The 19,144-nt window shown below is 40.5% G+C and overlaps 2 protein-coding genes across 6 annotated transcripts in view; one reads left to right on the top strand and one right to left on the bottom strand.

Annotated features, from left to right (window-relative positions):
* Window positions 1-8,829: 8,829 nt before the first annotated feature.
* LOC138195529 (spastin-like) lies at window positions 8,830-13,928 on the bottom strand. 3 transcript variants are annotated; one of them, XM_069145023.1, is made up of 16 exons: window positions 13,589-13,928; window positions 13,406-13,489; window positions 13,228-13,314; window positions 12,915-13,081; window positions 12,492-12,625; window positions 12,293-12,386; window positions 12,125-12,199; window positions 11,922-11,993; window positions 11,747-11,822; window positions 11,553-11,644; window positions 11,359-11,438; window positions 11,211-11,253; window positions 11,008-11,087; window positions 10,859-10,929; window positions 9,708-9,748; window positions 8,830-9,611 (listed from the first exon to the last, which is right to left on the bottom strand). In XM_069145023.1, exons 1-16 carry the CDS (start codon window positions 13,704-13,706, stop codon window positions 9,486-9,488), a joined length of 1,440 nt encoding a protein of 479 aa, XP_069001124.1. In that variant the 5' UTR covers window positions 13,707-13,928; the 3' UTR covers window positions 8,830-9,485. The 3 variants fall into 3 exon arrangements, with proteins under 3 accessions (XP_069001124.1, XP_069001125.1, XP_069001126.1); XM_069145024.1 differs by having other exon boundaries at window positions 13,228-13,311; XM_069145025.1 differs by having other exon boundaries at window positions 13,406-13,486.
* A 1,732-nt stretch (window positions 13,929-15,660) lies between these two features.
* memo1 (mediator of cell motility 1) overlaps window positions 15,661-19,144 on the top strand; it is an 8,131-nt gene continuing 4,647 nt past the window's right edge. For all 3 annotated transcript variants that reach the window (XM_069145022.1, XM_069145020.1, XM_069145021.1), the window contains exons 1-5: window positions 15,661-16,096; window positions 17,610-17,691; window positions 17,787-17,855; window positions 18,041-18,153; window positions 18,709-18,820. In XM_069145022.1, the coding sequence (XP_069001123.1) occupies window positions 16,036-16,096; window positions 17,610-17,691; window positions 17,787-17,855; window positions 18,041-18,153; window positions 18,709-18,820 (437 nt within the window). In that variant the 5' untranslated portion in view covers window positions 15,661-16,035. The remainder of the gene's footprint in view (window positions 16,097-17,609; window positions 17,692-17,786; window positions 17,856-18,040; window positions 18,154-18,708; window positions 18,821-19,144) is intronic.

Below are 19,144 nucleotides of genomic sequence, written 5' to 3'. Positions count from 1 at the left end.
GTGCGCATAACATCTACCAATAATGCCACAAAGTTTGAGCTTCAATAGACATTTTTTGGTTTTGTTTACATGAATTTTAGTGGATTTAAGGTGTCACATTTCTGTATCTGTAAATCAGTTCCCTTTTTTTATTGGACATACTGAAGAGGGCTTACAGGGTGCGTGCCAACATGTTTGGATCTGCAAACATGTGACTCTGCAAACTGCTTCAGATATTTTAGGTCTATTGCTAATGCCAAGGCAGGAATGTGTGTTTTAGCTGTACTTAACTACCTCAATACCTGCCAAAACAAATCACATCCAAAAGGCCTAAATTTGATTGCTTTCATCTTTGCTCATACCTATTCCACCACATACAAAAGAGCGTTTAGATAAGAGCAGCTGTGTGCTTTGCGATCCTGATTTAATAGACTTGGAAAGCTATTAGCAAGTTGCCTAACATATTATTTTGTCAAGCAGAAGAATTGATTTGCTGATTTGTCCTCTCTGTCAACTTAATCATTTTGCTATGATTTAGGAATGGTATTAAGGTCTGAATGGTCCACTGCACAGACTGAAATCATTTAAGAACTACTGAATGGATGAACACTAAATATTGTACCAACATTCGTCTTACTGAACAGAGTGATCCCTTGACTTTTTCCTCTTGCACCATCACAAAGTTGACAGTGCTGGCTTCAAATGAAATATCTTGACACCAAATGGATGGATTGCCTTGAAATTTAAAAAAAGGCAATCATGATAATGTTGATGATTCTTTGGCTCTAGCACCACCACCAGGACAAACATTAATTTTTCCAATCAACATGCAAAAATAATGCTTTGTGTTCAGCACTATTTAACAAATGTTATCATGCTACCAACCTAAACTATTCCTAAACAGGTGAACATTTCCTGATAAATATGAACATGTTAGCATGCTGATCATAGCAATAAGATTAAAGCACCACTGTACCAAAACAAAGACTGAGCTGGTTGCAGCTGGTGGTAGAGTCTTGTTTATAACTGACCAACGTCATAATATAATAAACTCAAATACATTTGTACTTGGACATGACACTCACAGAATCTTGGGTCATTGTTCAAACCCAAGCCACTGGGAAGAAATGGACCCCGCTGCAGTGGTACTGGATGCAATTCCTGCCCACCAACACTGAGCTATAGTGGGTCATGTCTAACAATGCAGAGGTGGCTTTGGCAAAGAGCAATGACACCTATATCAGGCAAAAGGATACTCCAATTAAATGCCGGCAACTGCTGATGAATGATACGTACCACAACACGAAGCAGCCAGGTGCGTCAAAGCAATATCCCAAATCCAAACAAAGCCACTGGATGAAGTAGGATGGTGTTGAGAGGAGGAAAATCACATAGAGTGGGTTGTGGGAGTATGTAGCAATCTCTCATGAATTTAAATCCAGCCTGTCCCAAGTGTGCAGTTTTACAAACCCTCAAGCACATGATGGTTGGCTGTAAGAGCAGCCTAATACAAAGCAGATACACCTGATGACACAACCAAGGACTGAGCCGTTTAGCATGAGCTCGAGGGCAAGACAGTAACCACAACTGGTGTACCTCTCAATGCCCAGACAACATTCCTACAACTACCACCCTTGATCTGGGAAAGAGACCAACAGGAGGACGACCCTTAGCCTCCTGACTCATCCAGTCAGTGACTGGGTAGTGTGGGTTGACCCAGACCAGAGGCTCACTTTCCTATCTAACACTGTAATGTCTAACCTGCAGCCAGATTGGATCCTGTGGTCCAACTCCTGCCACCGTGTCTTCATCACTGATCTGATGGTCCCCTGCGAGGAAGCTGCGGATGAGGACAAACAAAAAAGGTTGTGATACTGTGGTGGAAAGTAACTCAGTACATTCACTCAAGTAATGAACTTAAGAACATTCTGAGGTATATTTACTTTACTTGAGTATTTTAATTTGACGCTACTTCATACTTCCACTCAACTACATTGCAGAGGGCAATATTGTACTTTCTCCTCCCCTATATTTATCTGTCAAAGATAATATAACAAGTTCTTAAAATAGAACACATTGTTAAAGATTAAACTGTAGTTTCACTTCTCACACGGTTTCATTTTATAAATGTTCCAATGATTCTATACCACAGCAAAAATCAAAGATTGGAGTAAAAGTCACTTTCTAATATTTAATATCTTTCTCTTTCCAGCAGCTCACATTCAACATGAAAGATCAGAAAGAGAAGGAGGAGAAGGTAAAAAAAAGAGGGAGACGAGGTGGAAAGGACAAGCAAATAGTGGAGAGGAAGAGCAGATGGAAAACAAGGGAAAAGAAAGAAAAGAAGATGAGCAGGTGCAGGAGACATGGAGGAGTGAAGAGAAAGAAATGACCAGGAAAATAAAGAAAACAAAGAAGAAGAGGGGGAAAAAAGAAGAACAGGGGTTAGCACCAGCAGAGCAGCCTTCATCATGAAACCCTCACCTGTACCCCCTTCTCATCTGATTCACTCCCTCCTCCCTTCATCTTCAACCCCTCACCACCCCTAACCCAAACCCTCTTTACCCCTTGCTTTCCCCACTTTACCTCTGTCCCTCCCTTCCCCACCCATATCTTGTAAATATGTAAATATGTTGTAAATATGTCAATACAGTTCTGTTGCAGTGAGTCACCTCTTCTTGCGTGTGCATTTCAAAATACAGACAGACAATGTAATTACATAGTTCAGGCTCTGTGGCTCTGAGGAAGAGATCACACATCACTTGTTTTAGACTTCATTTAAATAGGAGATGATGGGCTTGCACATTTGTGGAAAGCATGTAAAAAAGAGCAGAGCAAGAATTCACTAATAAAAGGGTTCTAATATGCATTGAAAAAGCAACTGTGAGAAATGAAAGAATAAGAAATACAGTGTACTCTCTGAATGGGTCTTTCAGATTTAAGACATGGTAACAAAGTGGCTGCAGAGCAGTCAAATGATCTTGAGTCTGGTATGAACCTTAAACCTTAACTTGATGCTTGTTTTGTAAAATGAACTTGCTTCCACATACTTCAGTATCAATAATGTAATAATGTCATATGTATCAGTTAGAGGGACCAAACCACTATCTAATACTTTAACTACATTCTGCTGCAATACTTATGTACTTTTACTGAAGTAGGATTTTTCACGCAGGACTTTAGCTTGTTATGGAGTATTGGTACATTTACTCGAGTAAAGAATCTGGATATTTCTTCCATGACCCGATACACCAACCTGGCGATTGGGCTGCCAAGTGACCATCTAGTGACGAACCATGGGACACAAACACCAAGGCCTGATCACCCTGCAGTGGCCCTGCCTCGACTGAGGGGGCCTTGTGATAAAAGGTCAAAACACCAAGTGACAACACCAAGTGGCGACTAAAGATGTGCCATAATGGTCATCTCCAGGAACAACCCCAATCAAATTAATTGAAGTGCAAGAGAAGGAATGGTCCAACTTATGTCGTGGACATTTGTCAAGTGACTGTAACATATGACTAATGTTGCAATATGATATTTAATTTGATCATAATTAGATAACCCATCTTAAAACATTAGATGTCTTTAATCAAAGTGCTAGAGAGAGTTCACACTAACTACGTAGTGTGAGCTGCAAATCGGCGGCTTGTCTAATTGCTGCACTGTGAACCTGACCAGGGTCAGAGGTGGACGTCTCCTGTCCTCACATGAATGTCCTGAGGGAATGGCAACGAAGAGATAAAAAAAAAAGGGGAGGACAAGGGGAGTGGGGAAAACGCAGGCTGACAGATGAGGCATTATTCTTGTGAAAATGCTCAGTCCTCACTGCACTTTCACTTTTCATCAAGTGTTTTGGCTGCACATGAGCTGAAGGAATGCACCGCGGGGCAGCCTGCGGCTCACCCAGTGCACCGGTCTGCTTCCCCTCCCTGCGTCAAACCCACGTCTTAACATGTCCACCTTGGTCCAATATGTATCCTGAGCATCAACCGGGAGGGATATTTTCTCACAGAAAGGATGGAAATTCCACAAAATCACAAACTCCACCCTATCATCTTCTAATTTTACTCCCATCTGGAACAACCCTGATTTTTTTAAGTAACAAGAAACCACTTAACTTCCGCACATGGACCACAAAAGGCTGAACTCATCTTAAACACATCTTCAATAATAACAGGCTGGTTTCTTTCCCCAACTTGGTCCAGAAGTTTGCCGTCGGGAGAAATAAATTCCTGGAATATCTGCAACTTAAATCATCCATTCAAACAAAATGCCACATTATGTCATCCAATCTAGATCTTCCTCCCTCTGCCTCAGAATTAATTAACATTACTTGCTCAAAACAGCTCCTCCCCAAAATAGACAGAAACATTTTACAGTCCGACATTACGCCATCCATACCATTAATAAAACGGGAACAAGACCTATCCATTACTCCTGGTGCCAACTTCTGGATCCAAATTTGCAAAAACATCTACTTCATGACAAAAAACACCAACCTTCAACTCATACAATATAAGATACTCCAAAGAACTCATTATACTGGGCAACATTTTTTTTTTAATGGGATTCTGTTCAGATATCTGTTCACATTTCACGCAAAACAGCCCGGATAGCCACGTTCACGCCACCTGGCACTGCACACCCGTTAATCCCTTTTGGAAAGAAAATCACAGAGTCATTGTGCGTCCTGCGCTGCCACATCCCATCGTGTCCCTCACGCTGTTTACTAGGTGACCTATCAACAAGCAAACTGAACAAAACAAACAGTATATTACTCCTTTAGCCCTAACTATCACCAACAAAACTATCCTCATGAACTGGAATTCAAAGAACACCATACACATTACACACTGGAATAACCTCCTAATAGATTACTTCTCTATGGAAAATTGATCATCCTCCATCAAAAATTCTGCAACAGAACCTCACTCACTTTGGTCATCTCATTAATTTCTCACAAACTTGATCCCATCTATCCTACTTTTGTTTTCTTTGCATATCAACAATCATAATCATCACACTCACAGCAGAATTGGAACTTAGACTGACTGCTTAGTAAACACACAAACAAACAAACAAACACAAACACACACACACAAACACTCACACTCACACACACACACACACACACACACACACACACACACACACACACACACACACACACACACACACACACACAGCATAGTAACATCAACTCACACAACACCTAACACAATCTGTAACCGTATTGACTGCTCTCGTTGTCTTTGTGTTATTCCCTGAGTGGATTGTCTTTTTGTGTTACCATAATAAAACATTAAAAAAGAAAATAAAGGATAGACATCTCCGTTCTCCTCCATTATACACAGACTTATGTAGCTTTCACATGTGATGTTTTGATCTGGAGACTGAAAACAGACAATTTTAGAGATGCACTGATCAACACAATGTCCAACACATCTGCACTGTTTCTGTGAAGTCTAAGGCAACGCTGCTAAGGTCACTGAGATTAATGGCTTTTCAGGTCATGTGTGGACATGACAGAGACGCTGCTCCTCTCCGTCAACATTGGTCTCTTCTGGATGGCTGCAGGCTGCAGTGGAAGAGAAAAAACATGAACTTAATTTAGGTCACTTCAAGGCCTGCAGATATGGTTCACTTCACTCTTTGAATAGTTAGACACAAAACACTACACCTTTGCCTGCCAAATTAGGTGGTGAGATTGAAAGACTTTGGTGGTTAGTCTCACAGAAAAAAAAGGTTCTCAGTTCAAATTTGGTGTTCCCGTTACCCTCCACAGTCCAGTAGGTGTGAATGTGAGCATGAATAGTGGTCTGTCTCTACGTGTCAGCTCTGTTACTGCCTGGTGACTTCCTCACACCCAGTGTGAGTAAGGATGGGCTGAAGCCTCCCTGCAAACCTCAAGGATAAGCAAGCACAGTTACAGTAATGGATGGATGGGCTGTAAGACGAGCCATCACAGGCCTTACCCAAACTCAATCAGTCTGCTGGAGTGAACATATAAATCAGGCAGCAATAACAAACCTCTCCTCCAGGCTCCTGATGACCCATTAGCATGATGATCTTGAACTGACACTGAATGCCATGCTTTCACAATTTCTATTTGCCCAAATAATTCCAGATGCTCACATGAATCACGTCTCTCCATCCTTTAGATTTTGAATATGAGTAAAATAATATATTTAAAACCTCCAATTTAGTAAACACTTTGTTATTTGAGCACAGAGTCAAGCCAGCAGTTTTCTCTTGTTTCCTGTCTTAATGCTAAGCTACGCTTACCCTCCAACTATGTGAGAGGAAGTGAATGAAAATATCTGCCAAAATGTTGAAATATTCCTCTAAATATTTCTAAAGCATCAATTTCACATGATCTAGATAGCCCAGTTTTCATTGTTGGTGCAAGATGTGGCTACCTTGTCATAAATAGGCCCACATTCGTATATCTGTACATATTTATATACGAACACCCCATTTTTTTCCCCAAGCACACATACCCACTGATACACACACCATAAATAAACAGAGAGCAAGAAAAATAAATTTGCTCATAAAAGACAGATGCTGCCATTGGACAGAAGATTAGTCTTGGCTTCTAGCCTCCCATGAGAGGGAAAGATAACACTCCCGCGGTAAATGAAGTTATGTATTGGGTGTGCGGACCGGTGGAACAGTAGCAGCCAGTGCTGAGAAGTGGACACAACTCAGCCCTGAAGGCTTTCTACTGTGTGAGCCCTGAACCACATCTTTAAACCAAAGGTGATAAAAAGGCCAAATCCCAAAGTTTGATGGAAATACTCTCCCACCAGATCAACAGTTTACAGTCAGGCTTTTCTTCAAAATTACTTGAGCTCACATCCATTCTCTAATAAGGTGCTGCACGCAATCTTTGGTGTTCAAGCATCTAATTTACTAGTGTTATCGAAGACAATCACTGCAATTCTACCTGCCTTAAAATGAGACACGTGCACTCGCTAAAACAAAACTCTCCCATCCACATGCTGTTTTCATAATGGACCACTTGAAGAAACAATCACCAACTGTTTGCTCAGGCAGTCAGAGGTCCTCACTGTGTTGACTATTATTCTACTCTCTTACAGGGTGGGCTGTCGTGCTGGAGGTATCAAATGATCACCTATTCTGTTTTCCCTTGAGTGGATGTAGTGGTCAAAGCATCAATGAACCACTGTGGAGGTGCGGGCCTCTGACACGCAACCAAAAAGGGAAGCTGTCAATCATTTGCAAGGTTTGAACTTCCTCAATAATGCTCTGACTTCTGCCGGAGAGAAAAAAGTAAAGCACATTGTGTAGCACACACCATAATTGCTTTTTACTGTAATTACAGGCCATTTAAAAAAAAATTACTTGTAAGAATGTTGCTATCGGGGGATTTTACAACCTGTACGGTTTTATTTTCTACTCAGACATCAAAGTTGAGAGGTGGGGAAATGACATGATTAAATAGCCTTGCAACTAGTCTGTCATAAAAGCCAATTTGTTTACTGCGCAGGATGCTCTCAGCAAAGAGTAAGCAGAAAAAAAAAAAGATGATGACTAAACCCTAACCCCTAACACCCTATTCCTGTCTGGCATCATGAAAGAAGCTCTTCAGTCATGACATGTTAAAAAAAACACACTTCATCCAACATTTTTCCCCTGAGGGAAAGAGAGTAGTCCTAGGTGTGGTTGCAGCTCGGGGAGTGTTTTGCATGTTTTGCTCTTTAAAAAAAAATAAAAAATTGTTTTAACGATAACTTGAGGCAGTGTGGAAATAAAACTCAGAGCACACACTTGACAAACTTCATTAACTGCAGAAAATGTTTTACATGTGTAAAGGCTGCAAACAGAGCAGATGCAGAAACCACAAGCAACACCACCAGCTGGCCATGGAAAGGGCCTTTGGGGAAAAGAGGAATTTTAAGTAAATGTTTTCTGTGACAGAGTGTGGAGTTCACTGAAATGAAGATATACAACCGACCACAAGCCTTCACCTCGCTTGAATGCACAGTGCCCCAACAGCTGGTGACCCCTATCTGAGCTGAGTCTCCAGCCATGTTATTAGATGGTGGCAGGTTATGAGGTCTTGACCACAGAGCTTCATGATTTAAATTCACCTAACACCACGACCTTTTCTCCGAAGCACCTACATGTATGTGCATGGACACACTGCGTGTAACTGTCGGACAAACCCAAAACTGCAAACCTAACCAATCTGTCATTCAATCTGACAGGCAACACAGCAGAATGTGGCCTTTATTTTCCTTAATAGCAATTTACTGCGTTCCATACATGTGTGGTTGCAGGCCTCTGAAGGACAAAAACAGCACGATAGCACCATCTACCTACAAGAATGGAGCACAAAGACGAGCTTCACTCCTCACTGAGTCTGTCGCAGACGTAAAAGAGAAGCGAGAACGTCACTGCAAATCTTACAACAATAACCAATCATGTTTTTGTCAAAAAAGCCTAAAGGGAAAAAGATTTAAAAGGTGTCAACATGATTTGGAAGATAATTTAATGAGTTTGTATATCCCGTTCCATCCTATTACAAACTTTAAGGAATATCCTTTATTGATGTTATAAAGTTTGATGTCCCCTTTTAGGGATTTTATGATGAAATCCACTTGTTTTTTCTTCCTTTACTCTCTTTTTGTGTGTCTTTATTGTTGTTAATATAAAATGTTAATCTTTGTGTGTTTTTTTTGTTTTTTTTTAGCACTGTAGCATGAGACACCCATGTGACACATGCTTTTGTGGGACAAAAGAGTGGTCTCTGTCGGATAGTGTAGTTATTATCTGATGAAATGAGTCCCTTATCAAAGAAAACACTAAAAGTGAGGAATTTTTTTATTAAATCATTTATTAATGAGTGTGGAAAATGGGGAGTTGTGACAGTTTTGCTCAATGAAATACTTTTCAACTAAATGTCAAAAAAAAGGTGGGGGGAATAGACAGTTCATTGGGTCTCCTACTTTAAAATACAAGTATTTGTGTCTGCAAACTACTCGTGCAAATGGAAAATCTTTCGAAGCAAATCTTATAATACAAAAACAGCCGCTTTGGCATTTCTTCTCTCAATTATCATCACTCTTGTAAGTACACAGAGCTCTTGGTGATCTATACCATCAACATGTCAACATATCAGGTGTCTAATGGATGAGCAATCATTTTAAATAACAGAGGTTATGTTTGAGATTTTGCAGGGCATTCTTGAGAATAAATAATTACATTTCAAGTAGCAAGAGTTTTAGAAGTGTAATAATACAATTAAGAAACTCATTGAAACCGTATTTGCAAAGTCTTTCCGTAAAACAGGAAATATCCCATAATGCTACCAAATGCCATAATAACCATACATCATAGCGTTACCAAGCTACAAAGGGTTTGTTCCAGGTTGTATTCATGTTAATGACATCTTTTTCCTGCAGAGTAAAACAGAGGAAACAACTGGTATTGTATTTTCAGTTGTTTTTTTTACAAGTCAAAAGGACCTATCAAGATCAAAAAGCTGTTGTATCACCAAAATCTTTGTTCCATTTGGTATACATGTTAAGAGTCGCTGGACTAACAGTGGGCTTAATGCGCTTCAGGGAATCCTCAAAGTCTTTCATCTTGATGTTACGCATCTGTGAAAATACAGAAGGGTATACAGATAAGTGCTATTACGTAGTGATGAATGAGAAGATATATGCTGCGTTGCAAGTACTTTAACAGCATCTCACCTCAGTGGCAGCCATACTGAGTACCTGGTCTGGTCCCAGCTCTGTGTAAGACAAATTTGACATAGAAATGAACCGGCTCGAGCCCATCAAGTGTGTATGTTTGGTCTCAACAGTTGTAGGGACACAACAGCCCTCCCTCTACCTCATCTGGAACTCTAAAGCTTCTTCTCCCTCAACATCCCCTTCCACATCTTTACTTGATTTCTGAGTTTCCAATGTGTAATAAAAGGATGTACTGATTGAGTAAGGTACACACAAATATATGGTTCAATTTGGGGTCCTATTAAGTGTTGCGGGGTAATCTTACATATTGAGTGATGTTCAAAAACAACTTGTTCTAATGTAAGACTTTTTTCTTAGTAAACTCATATGTTGACTTTCAAATATTCTAACCCTGAAGCCTCCTTAAAATTTCAAACTATATCTCATATTTTGGCCCTCATCAGCCGGCTCGACTTCTCTGGCCTGCTGCTGTGTTTCCGCCATACAAAATAATTCATGAAAGATGATATTTTTATGTAATTGCTAGTCTGAAATTGAATTCATAGTTTGATATAGTCACTCGTTCTATGTGTAATCCTGCTAAAAACCAGTCGGACCTAAAAGTGACATCAGTTGCCATTACTTTCTACAGCTGGTGACGTCACGCAGCTAGCAGGTTTAGTACCTTTTGCTTATGCTGATGAAAACTTCAAAATTTCACTGCTCTTTTTTTGTATGTATCATGATACAAAGTAGAAAATATATTGGACAAAATGACATTTTGTGCACTGGGCGGTGTTGACCGTAGAGGAAAAGGAGCCGTCTGAAAGGCTTGATTTCAGTGCATGCTTCAGGTGCAGACTGACAGCCCTGATAATTTACCGTTGTCACCACAGTGATCAGTTCTCACCTCCTTAATTTCTGGCAGTAAGTATGAGTCTTGAACGTGATGTGAGCTTTCAGATAAGCCCCCTCCCGGTCAGCCAATCAAATGCTAGCACACATAAATGTGAATGATTTTGCTCAAATATTGCCAGGGACAAATCTGTTCTACCAAATTATTGGTAGGGAATAAGGATACGTCCCTGCTGCGCATCCATGAACCTACCCCTTTGCCCATATGCAGGCTGAAGCATGAGTATGTGATCAGTAAGATGAAAGAGTTATACCTCTTATCGGCCCGAGTGCAGCATCTTTGGCTAATGATGTCAAATCGCTTCCTGAATATCCGGTCGTCCATCTGTCAAGTATAAGATCCAGACATTAATACAAAGTCACATAGAAATGTCTCTGTGCGGGGTGTGAATCTGAAACTCACTTTGCGAGACAAGACAGCTCATTTCTGTTCAGTGGATTTCCATGCTTCCCCAAAAGGTTGTTCAGCAGTGTGTATCTAGTCTGGAGGAGAAAGAGTTGCATAATATACCTTAATGATGGGAGAAGTTTTTTGTGTTTTTTAAATTGCAACATTCACATGTAAAAGTTAACAAAAGAAACTTAAATTGTTTTCAAAGTAAATACCTCCTCGTCTGGCAGTTTCACATAAATCCTTTTTGCAAAGCGTCTGTAAGATAAACACAACAAGAAATGGTCATGACTTCATACAAACACAGCCCCTTAAACAATCAAAACAAAAATATTGTACATAATGTAGGATTGCATAATGTACCTTAATATGGCCTCATCGAGCTCCTGAGGCCTGTTGGTTGCTCCCATTACAAGCACCCTGTCGTCCCCTCTTGACTGCACCTGAAACCCAAAAGCACTTTTGTGAAAATACAGCAGTGGTCTCTGAGATAACAGGGACTCAAGCCCTCTGAAGATGGGTCATTATCAAATCTCTGAAGCCACCGCTGCTCTTACCCCATCGAACTCAATGAGGAACTCGGTTTTTAAACGACGAGAGGCGTCGTGCTCCCCTTCCCTCCGTTCACAAAGCAAGCTGTCCACTTCATCTGAGTGTCAAAAACAAAGAGAGGTTTATCTAGGAGCTGACAATTAGGGGGATAAAACTGGTGTTTGAGATACATCTGTTCTGTAAATAAAGTAATGCAAACCGATAAAGATGATAGAGGGCTGCAATTCTCTGGCAACTGCAAACAGAGCTCGTACAAGTTTCTCGCCTTCTCCCACCTGTGATGGTGATGACAATCAGGGTAAAAAAAAAAATAGATAAATAGCAGTGTAAAGACCTGATGCAGAAATCATTCAATCATTCAAAGTGTTTCTTACATATTTAGAGGTCAAACTAGCAGCGCTGATGTTGAAGAATGTGGCCTTCGACTCCGCAGCGACTGCTTTAGCCTGGCAAGAGGAAGTAAACGCTGTGATTTAATTGACAATAAAAAAGCAAGACTATCAGCGACTACATGCCAAATTATAAAGCACAGCTTGATCTGAGTGAAACGGTTTGTTGTGTTGGAAAGAGCACTTACCAGCATGGTTTTCCCATTTCCAGGCGGGCCAAATAAAAGCAAACCGCGTGCAGGAGCTCTCAGGCCCGTAAACAGCTACATAGTAAATGTGAAAGAGCATAACATGTAAATCGGTAAAAGAAAATCTTGGATACAGTGCACAAAGACAAAATGTTTCGAAGCGATCACCTCTGGTCTTATGGCAGGAAGGATGACCATTTCTTGGAGTGCTTGCTTGGCCAGATTCTGTCCCGCAACGTCTTCAAAGGACACAGATACTCCTCTGCGGGGAACAGAGGAAGCTACTGTAAATGCACGGTGTGTTTTATTTGTGTTTTTCTTGACACTGACAGAACAATCTGTTGTTAAAAGAATCACTTCTTAATACCTGTCAACAATTTCACTCAGAATCAAGTTGGCCAGTTTGCTGTCCACATTCTTGAAGTTTTTCATGTCTCTCTTTGTAGGTTGTTTCACAGCTGCAGGTTTTCCATTTTGAGCTTTTCCCATCCGTGGAGTCACCTTAGCGGAAATAAAATAATCCAGAAAGCATTACAAAGTTAGACACCTTAAAATGCATACAATTGGACAATTAAATGACTAGACTGTAGGATTTAGGGTATCTGTGGTCAGAAAAGGACAAACCAAAATCTGGCTAAAGCAAGCCTTTTGCGTTTCTTATGTTCCCTGAAGGCGACTTCTATACGCAAGGAAAGGGAAGTGTGAGGAGACGGCTATTCAATCGGCTGCAACTTTAAAGCTAGATGTCACTAATTCCTACACTGTTCCTTTAAACAACAAAAACAATCACCTTTGGGTCAGCGGGTCTCGTTGGGTGTCTGACAGCGGTGGCGGGTCGGATGTTACTGGACCCACCTGCTACTCCCGGCTGGCTTTTAGGGGCAGACTTTGGTTGTGGAAGAACATGATTTGAGCTCTTCGTTGGATCACTTTTTCTTTGCGATGCCAAAGTTGTTTCTGTCAAGCAAGGTTAAAAGAAAGATCTTCAGCTTCACTGTTCAGCTTATATAGCAATAATACTTTGATAAAAAAATAAAATAAAAAAAAAAGTCATAAATACAGTGCACACTTTTAAGACGGCAGCCAACCACGATGCTACTTACCTAAAAGGGCAAGCCTGTCTTTTGCCATGGTGAGATTAGTGACCATTTTATCTTGAAGTCTTTTTGCTCGTTCATACTGATCCCCTGCTGACAAGACATAAGAGTACAGGGCTCATGAATGACGTCACCAAGGTGCATCATACAGCTACTGTACACGCGGATGTTTTGTTTGTGATACCTTGTCCCGTGATCTCGATTGCAATACCCTTTTCAAGTTCAGCAATCCCTCTCTTGTACCACTGCACAGCCTCCCCCTTTTCTGCTGTTGTCAGAGAAGGAGGGGTGTTTACCACGAGCCGTCACACAACAACAACAACAACAACAACACTAGCTGATAAGTCAGAAAACACAACAAACAAACCTGTGTCATCTTCATCGATCCTTAACGCCTTCGATATATACTCAAACGCTTGTTTGTGGTAGTTTTTAATAACTTCACCGCTGTCTCTGCTTTTAGTGGCCTTTACTTTGGCCGACATCACTCTCGCGATAGTGTCTCCTCGTTCAGTTATAGCTCAGTTAGCCCGCTGTGAAATAACACCATGAAATTTAGCTTTGAAGCCGCATTTAAAAGTGGTTAAATACGCAGCCTTTGGTTTATAACACAACCTTTTTTTTTTTGCCTCATATATGACAACAACTCTGGTGCCTCATCCTACACAAACATTTCCACCGCTTCCGCTTCCCCGTGTGACAGAAGTCCCCGCCCCTTTCTTCTTCGTCCTTTTTTTTTTTTTTTTGTTATCTGACGGGTGGAATTCAAATAAAGTCGCATTACCGCCACCTACTGTGTTGGCATGTGGACTAACCACAATATAAATATCAAATATCAAATCAAATCAAATCAAATCAAATCAAATTTGACTCTTCTGCCTGTTGTCTTAACTTTTCTCGTTAGTGTGAGATGTTTGTTTATTGCATTCAATGTTTTCCCTTCTTCCTCATTTTCTTTTGGTTTAATTGGTGGTGGAAAAACAGCTCTCGTGCATAACCGCCCCACTGAAAATGGTGTTATGTGTTACGTGTTTGGTTGGTAAGGTAGATCCTTTTTCACATGAAGACATAAGGCAGTTTATTGTCATTTATCAATACAACGAAATTAAACTGGCAACTCAGCAGCTCAGCAGTAATGAACAAGGTAAAATATATATTTTTATATATATATCAAAACAAAAAATAAGATTACATTAAGCCAGAGAATATATTGTATTTGTGCAATACATGTCGTTGATTGTGTGGGGAGCACTGAAACAATAAAATGGCATTAGGAGACAAATTAGTAGGAGCTAAATATTGTTTATTGTTATTTCCAGTTTTATATTCAGTTATATTGCAGATTCCCTTCAAATATTGCTGTTCTATATTACATTTGCTTGAGATGTACTTTGTATAATCATAATGTTTTCTCTTATTTCGAAACACACATACCCGTCCCTTCAAGTTGCTGCAGATAAAATTGCAACGTAATGAGTGCCAAAGTTTGGCCAGTCAGTGTCACGAGAGCAGAGGTGGAGCGGCACAGTTTCCCCGACCATTTTTTTGGCTGCATTGTGGATGATTTGAATTTTGTTTTATTAGACGGATTCGCAGGATACGGATGATAATGCTTGTGCAAACATTATTTTGCAGAAAAATAAAACTTTTTTGCTTTGATCAACAAGTAGAGTTTGCTTTATGGATGCAGTAAATAAACACAAGTTGGAAAGGAAGCTTTCACTCTGAACAAGGTTTGGATCCTACAGGCACCTTATTCATTTTTTTTTTTTAAAGTGTTTTGGTCTATGAAGTTTTGTCTATTAGAGGGAAGTGCTGGCGTGTTTAATGACTCAGGCATGTCGACAGTAAAGTGGACTCAAATAAAAACTTTGTACTAAATAACTGAACCCCATTTGTTAAATTGATCATATATATTATCTCTTTGTGCCTATATAAAGAATTACTTCTATACAAAACTAAATGACACATTGTAAAATGGGCCTTTTCAGTTTTCAATCTTACATGTTGCATTTATTATCCTACAGATCAGTTTACACACATCAATATAGGATAAACAACAAATGTGTTGATAGAGCAAAGAAAAAGCTTTTTCCTTTCAACAGTCCCACCTACTGACTTTATTGTCCTTTCAATAAATAATTTGTTTTTGTCCTTTAAATCTTTGAATAAAACATCCAGTGTCCTTTTATTCACACAACAAATCAGGTCATCAGATTGCCAGATTACCATCCTGTACCCGCTCACCTGACGGGCAGTGCAATTTCATAATCAAACAATAATTTTTTTTATTTATTTATTTTTTTTGTAACGATGACGCCTCCTGGATTTTTTTTTGTTTTGTTTTCCACGAATCACGTTGCGTTGTACAATCGAGTAACCAATCAGACTCCTCTGACGTCACTATCATAACAGCTCCAGACACGCCCCTCACCTGGCTCGCCGTCGGACCAGTAATCCTCAGACTCCGCTCGGTTCTGCTGTTGCTCTTCTTCCGGGCCGATATCGGCACATTACAACGATTTTATTACCAGACCGTCGTCAGCTGCTCTGTCCGGGCTGACTTATTAACCGGTAACAACAACAACGAGGTCCAGCTGACGGTACCGAGCCCGTTAGCCCGCTGAGCTCAGCTGTCTGTCAAGTCCGAACTCCTCTTTGTCTTTTCGAGCACGTTAGCTAGCAGGCGTTGGTTCTGATCGGCTAAGCTAACGCCTGATTTTTTATTTTATTTTTTATTTTTTACCGTTTTTATTTTAATTTTTCGCCTGACAAAGAGTTAAGTGAACCAAGATAGGCGGCTTGGGAACCAAGATGTCGAACCGAGTGATGTGCAGAGAAGCAAGTCACGCCGGGAGCTGGTACTCCGCTTCGGGTAACTATCAGCGTTAGCACGGCGATGCTAGCTGGGGGCTGTTGTTGTTGTTGTTGTTGTTGTTGTTTATTTGTGTCCCATGGCAGTGTGTGTGTTTGGTTTTGGTGGCTTTTTGTTCGGCATAACTGCCATTATTTGGGGATTGCCAAATCTAACGGGACCATTATTACAGAACTTCCTGGCCTATGTGCTACACAGCTGGCTGCATTAGACATTTCCCGAAGCATCTGCCTGTTTTACCTTAAACTGTTGTTATTGTTATTATTATTTGTGATCTTGTCGGTGTGTGTGTGTGTGACCCTGATCGGCTGAAGTTATGTGCAGAAATACTTTGCCATGAAACAAAGGACTGGGCAGGGCAGGGCAGCAAACTGAGGGTTCGTGTTGCACCCCTTCCCCCATTTCACAAGCTGGACGCCTGTTTTGTTTTGATGAAACCCCGCAGGGCTCCCTGTTTACACCTTATAATCTTGTTCACTGCGGTTTTTAGTAACGACCCTTTTCGACAGGACACGTACAGTAAATACTACACAGTCTCCGTCGATGTGTACGTTGCGTGTAAACCATCAAATGAACGCCGAGTTAACATTCATCTTCTAGGATGTCGACGTCTTTGTCACCTTTTACAAAACCAGTTATAAAGGTTTGGCTGGGTTTTTTTTCTTTTCTTTTTTTTCTAGCAGACTTAATTACGATTCAGCCCCTTGTGATTGATGATGACGTAATATTAGCACCTCTGAACACCAGTAAACACGAACATTGTGTTTGACTGTAATCAACTACAGTGAACACGTGTAGAACAAGGTGTGTTTTTCATTGTGTAAGATGGACCAGACCTGTACGGTCGGCTCCAGATCACGATCCATTTTATATAAGACGGGCAACACCACTGCAGGGTATCAAGGGAGATGGGTTATTATCTGGAAAGAATATGGTTTGGCTCATTCTAGTTTATCTTCATTTGTCACCCAAAAAAAGACAAACATTTGCCAACAAGACTCAAGTAACCGTTGTCATATCTCGGGATTATTCCTGGTTTCCGAAGTACTTTGTTGCTGTGACAGTGCAGGGTGGTGGTGGTGGTGGGCAGGCCTTTGACTAAAAACTGTCTGTGTATATTCACGTAATGTTGGATTGTTATCTTTGCAATATTTAATAAAAAAAAATGCAACATAACCTGCCATAAGAATACATTAGTAAAACAAAGCCTATAGTGAAGCTATAGTGGCTTAAGTGCTGTGAAAAACACTTCGGTGTTGCACCTACGTGGTATACTGGTTGTAGGGAAAACCTTGATATTTGGATTGTTATTTGTGACATTGATATCAAAATATTGATCTATACTTGTAGCTTCCATGTGAACTTGAAATTCTGTTTGTATTGATGAGACAATTTATCTGCTAATATGTCATTCTTGGTCTTCAGCTGGCAACATCTCTTTTTCTCAGTGACTGATTGAATTAACATTTTGTTTCCATTATTGTGGGTTTTTTTTTTATTTCCACCTTTTCAGGATCCCAGCTGAATGCACAGCTAGAAGGCTGGCTGTCCCAAGCACAGTCCACGATCAGACCTGCTCGAGCCATCATAGCGCCGTAAGCACACATGGACACATGGAAGAAAAATGTCCTCTGAACATGTTAAATGGGTTTCTGTGAAGTAGTCTCATCTCAATGTTGTTTATTTGCAGCCATGCCGGGTATACCTACTGTGGTGCTTGTGCAGCACATGCCTACAAGCAGGTTGATCCCTCTATTACGTGAGTGATTCAGTTTTTCTCGTTCTACACCTCATTCAAGAAAATGCTTTGTATGACTGTTTCTTATCTTAATTCCCCTCCTCCCACAGAATGAACAGATGCTTGTGTAGATAGCAGAATATAGTGCTGGTTGGTGTACCTTTCTGTGAACACAGTGGGTGAGATTAAGTCCTGTTGCCCTTCAGTCGTAGGGTGTTCATCCTGGGACCTTCACACCATGTGCCCCTCTCCCGCTGTGCCCTGTCACCTGCAGACATCTATAGAACACCCCTCTATGACCTGAGAATCGACCAGAAGGGTATTCACTGTTTTTACATGACATGACATTGGGATTTTTATTAGTTTATGTGTATGTGTTGGTTTTTCGATCTAACATGTTAACTCAGGTTACTTCTTTGGAAGGTATTTTAAAAGGATGTCTTTGTAAAGGAGTAACATAACCACAGTTTGGAATATGTTTAAGGTTTGTCAACTGTAAAATGCAGTGTGTGTTTCATGCCAAGAAAAAAATGAAACACCTTTTTTCATTCATTCTGGATCACTGCACTTAAAAAGGTGGAAAAAAGCAGGCATTGACCCTTTCCTCATTGTGCTTGTTAGAGTCTAGCCTGAACAGAGCTCCAACATGCAGGCCTCAAGCGGCCCTGGGAGGCGATTCACATTTAATCATCCTCCAGAGACCAGACGTTTCCCTGACTCTTTGGAAAAATACTTTCTCAGTGTTTAGTTTTTGCTCAGCTCGGCACTTATACACATTTCCAATCTAAATAAGTGGGCAGTTCTAAAAATGACCCAATCAGTAGACGTGGTTTTGATATCATGCACAAACTAAAGTGAAACTTCTCTTTTGCAGTTTATGCTGACCTCTGGAAAACTGGGTTGTTTGAGAGGATGACTGTGCAGACAGATGAAGATGAGCACAGTATTGAAATGCACTTGCCTTACACTGCTAAAGCCATGGAGAGGTAATGCACAGAGGAGCAGTATTTTTAACCAAAGAATCGACACTATAGACTTTCAGAGGAAACCGACTCAGGGTGAAGCTTTTTTTTATTATTATTTTACTGACAAACAAGAAGAAAATACAAAAGCTCTTGTCGTTCTGTGTTTACTTTTAATTGCCTTTCTGTACTTACTGTAAACAAAATAAACTGTAAACACGGGTGCGGGGACACATGGAAAGAGATATGCATAATTGATACAGCCTTCTGTTAGGTTGGCTGGAGTTAAAGGCTTTTTCCTGGTTCCAAAAATCAGGGATCGTGGAGTGTGAATTGAACTGAGCGCAT

This window comes from Embiotoca jacksoni, unplaced genomic scaffold (genome assembly GCF_022577435.1).
Source record: "Embiotoca jacksoni isolate LCO1_2020_lvr unplaced genomic scaffold, fEmbJac1.0.p SCAF_12, whole genome shotgun sequence".
NCBI classification, from domain to species: domain Eukaryota; kingdom Metazoa; phylum Chordata; class Actinopteri; family Embiotocidae; genus Embiotoca; species Embiotoca jacksoni.
This window is presented reverse-complemented; position numbering and strand designations above follow the sequence as displayed.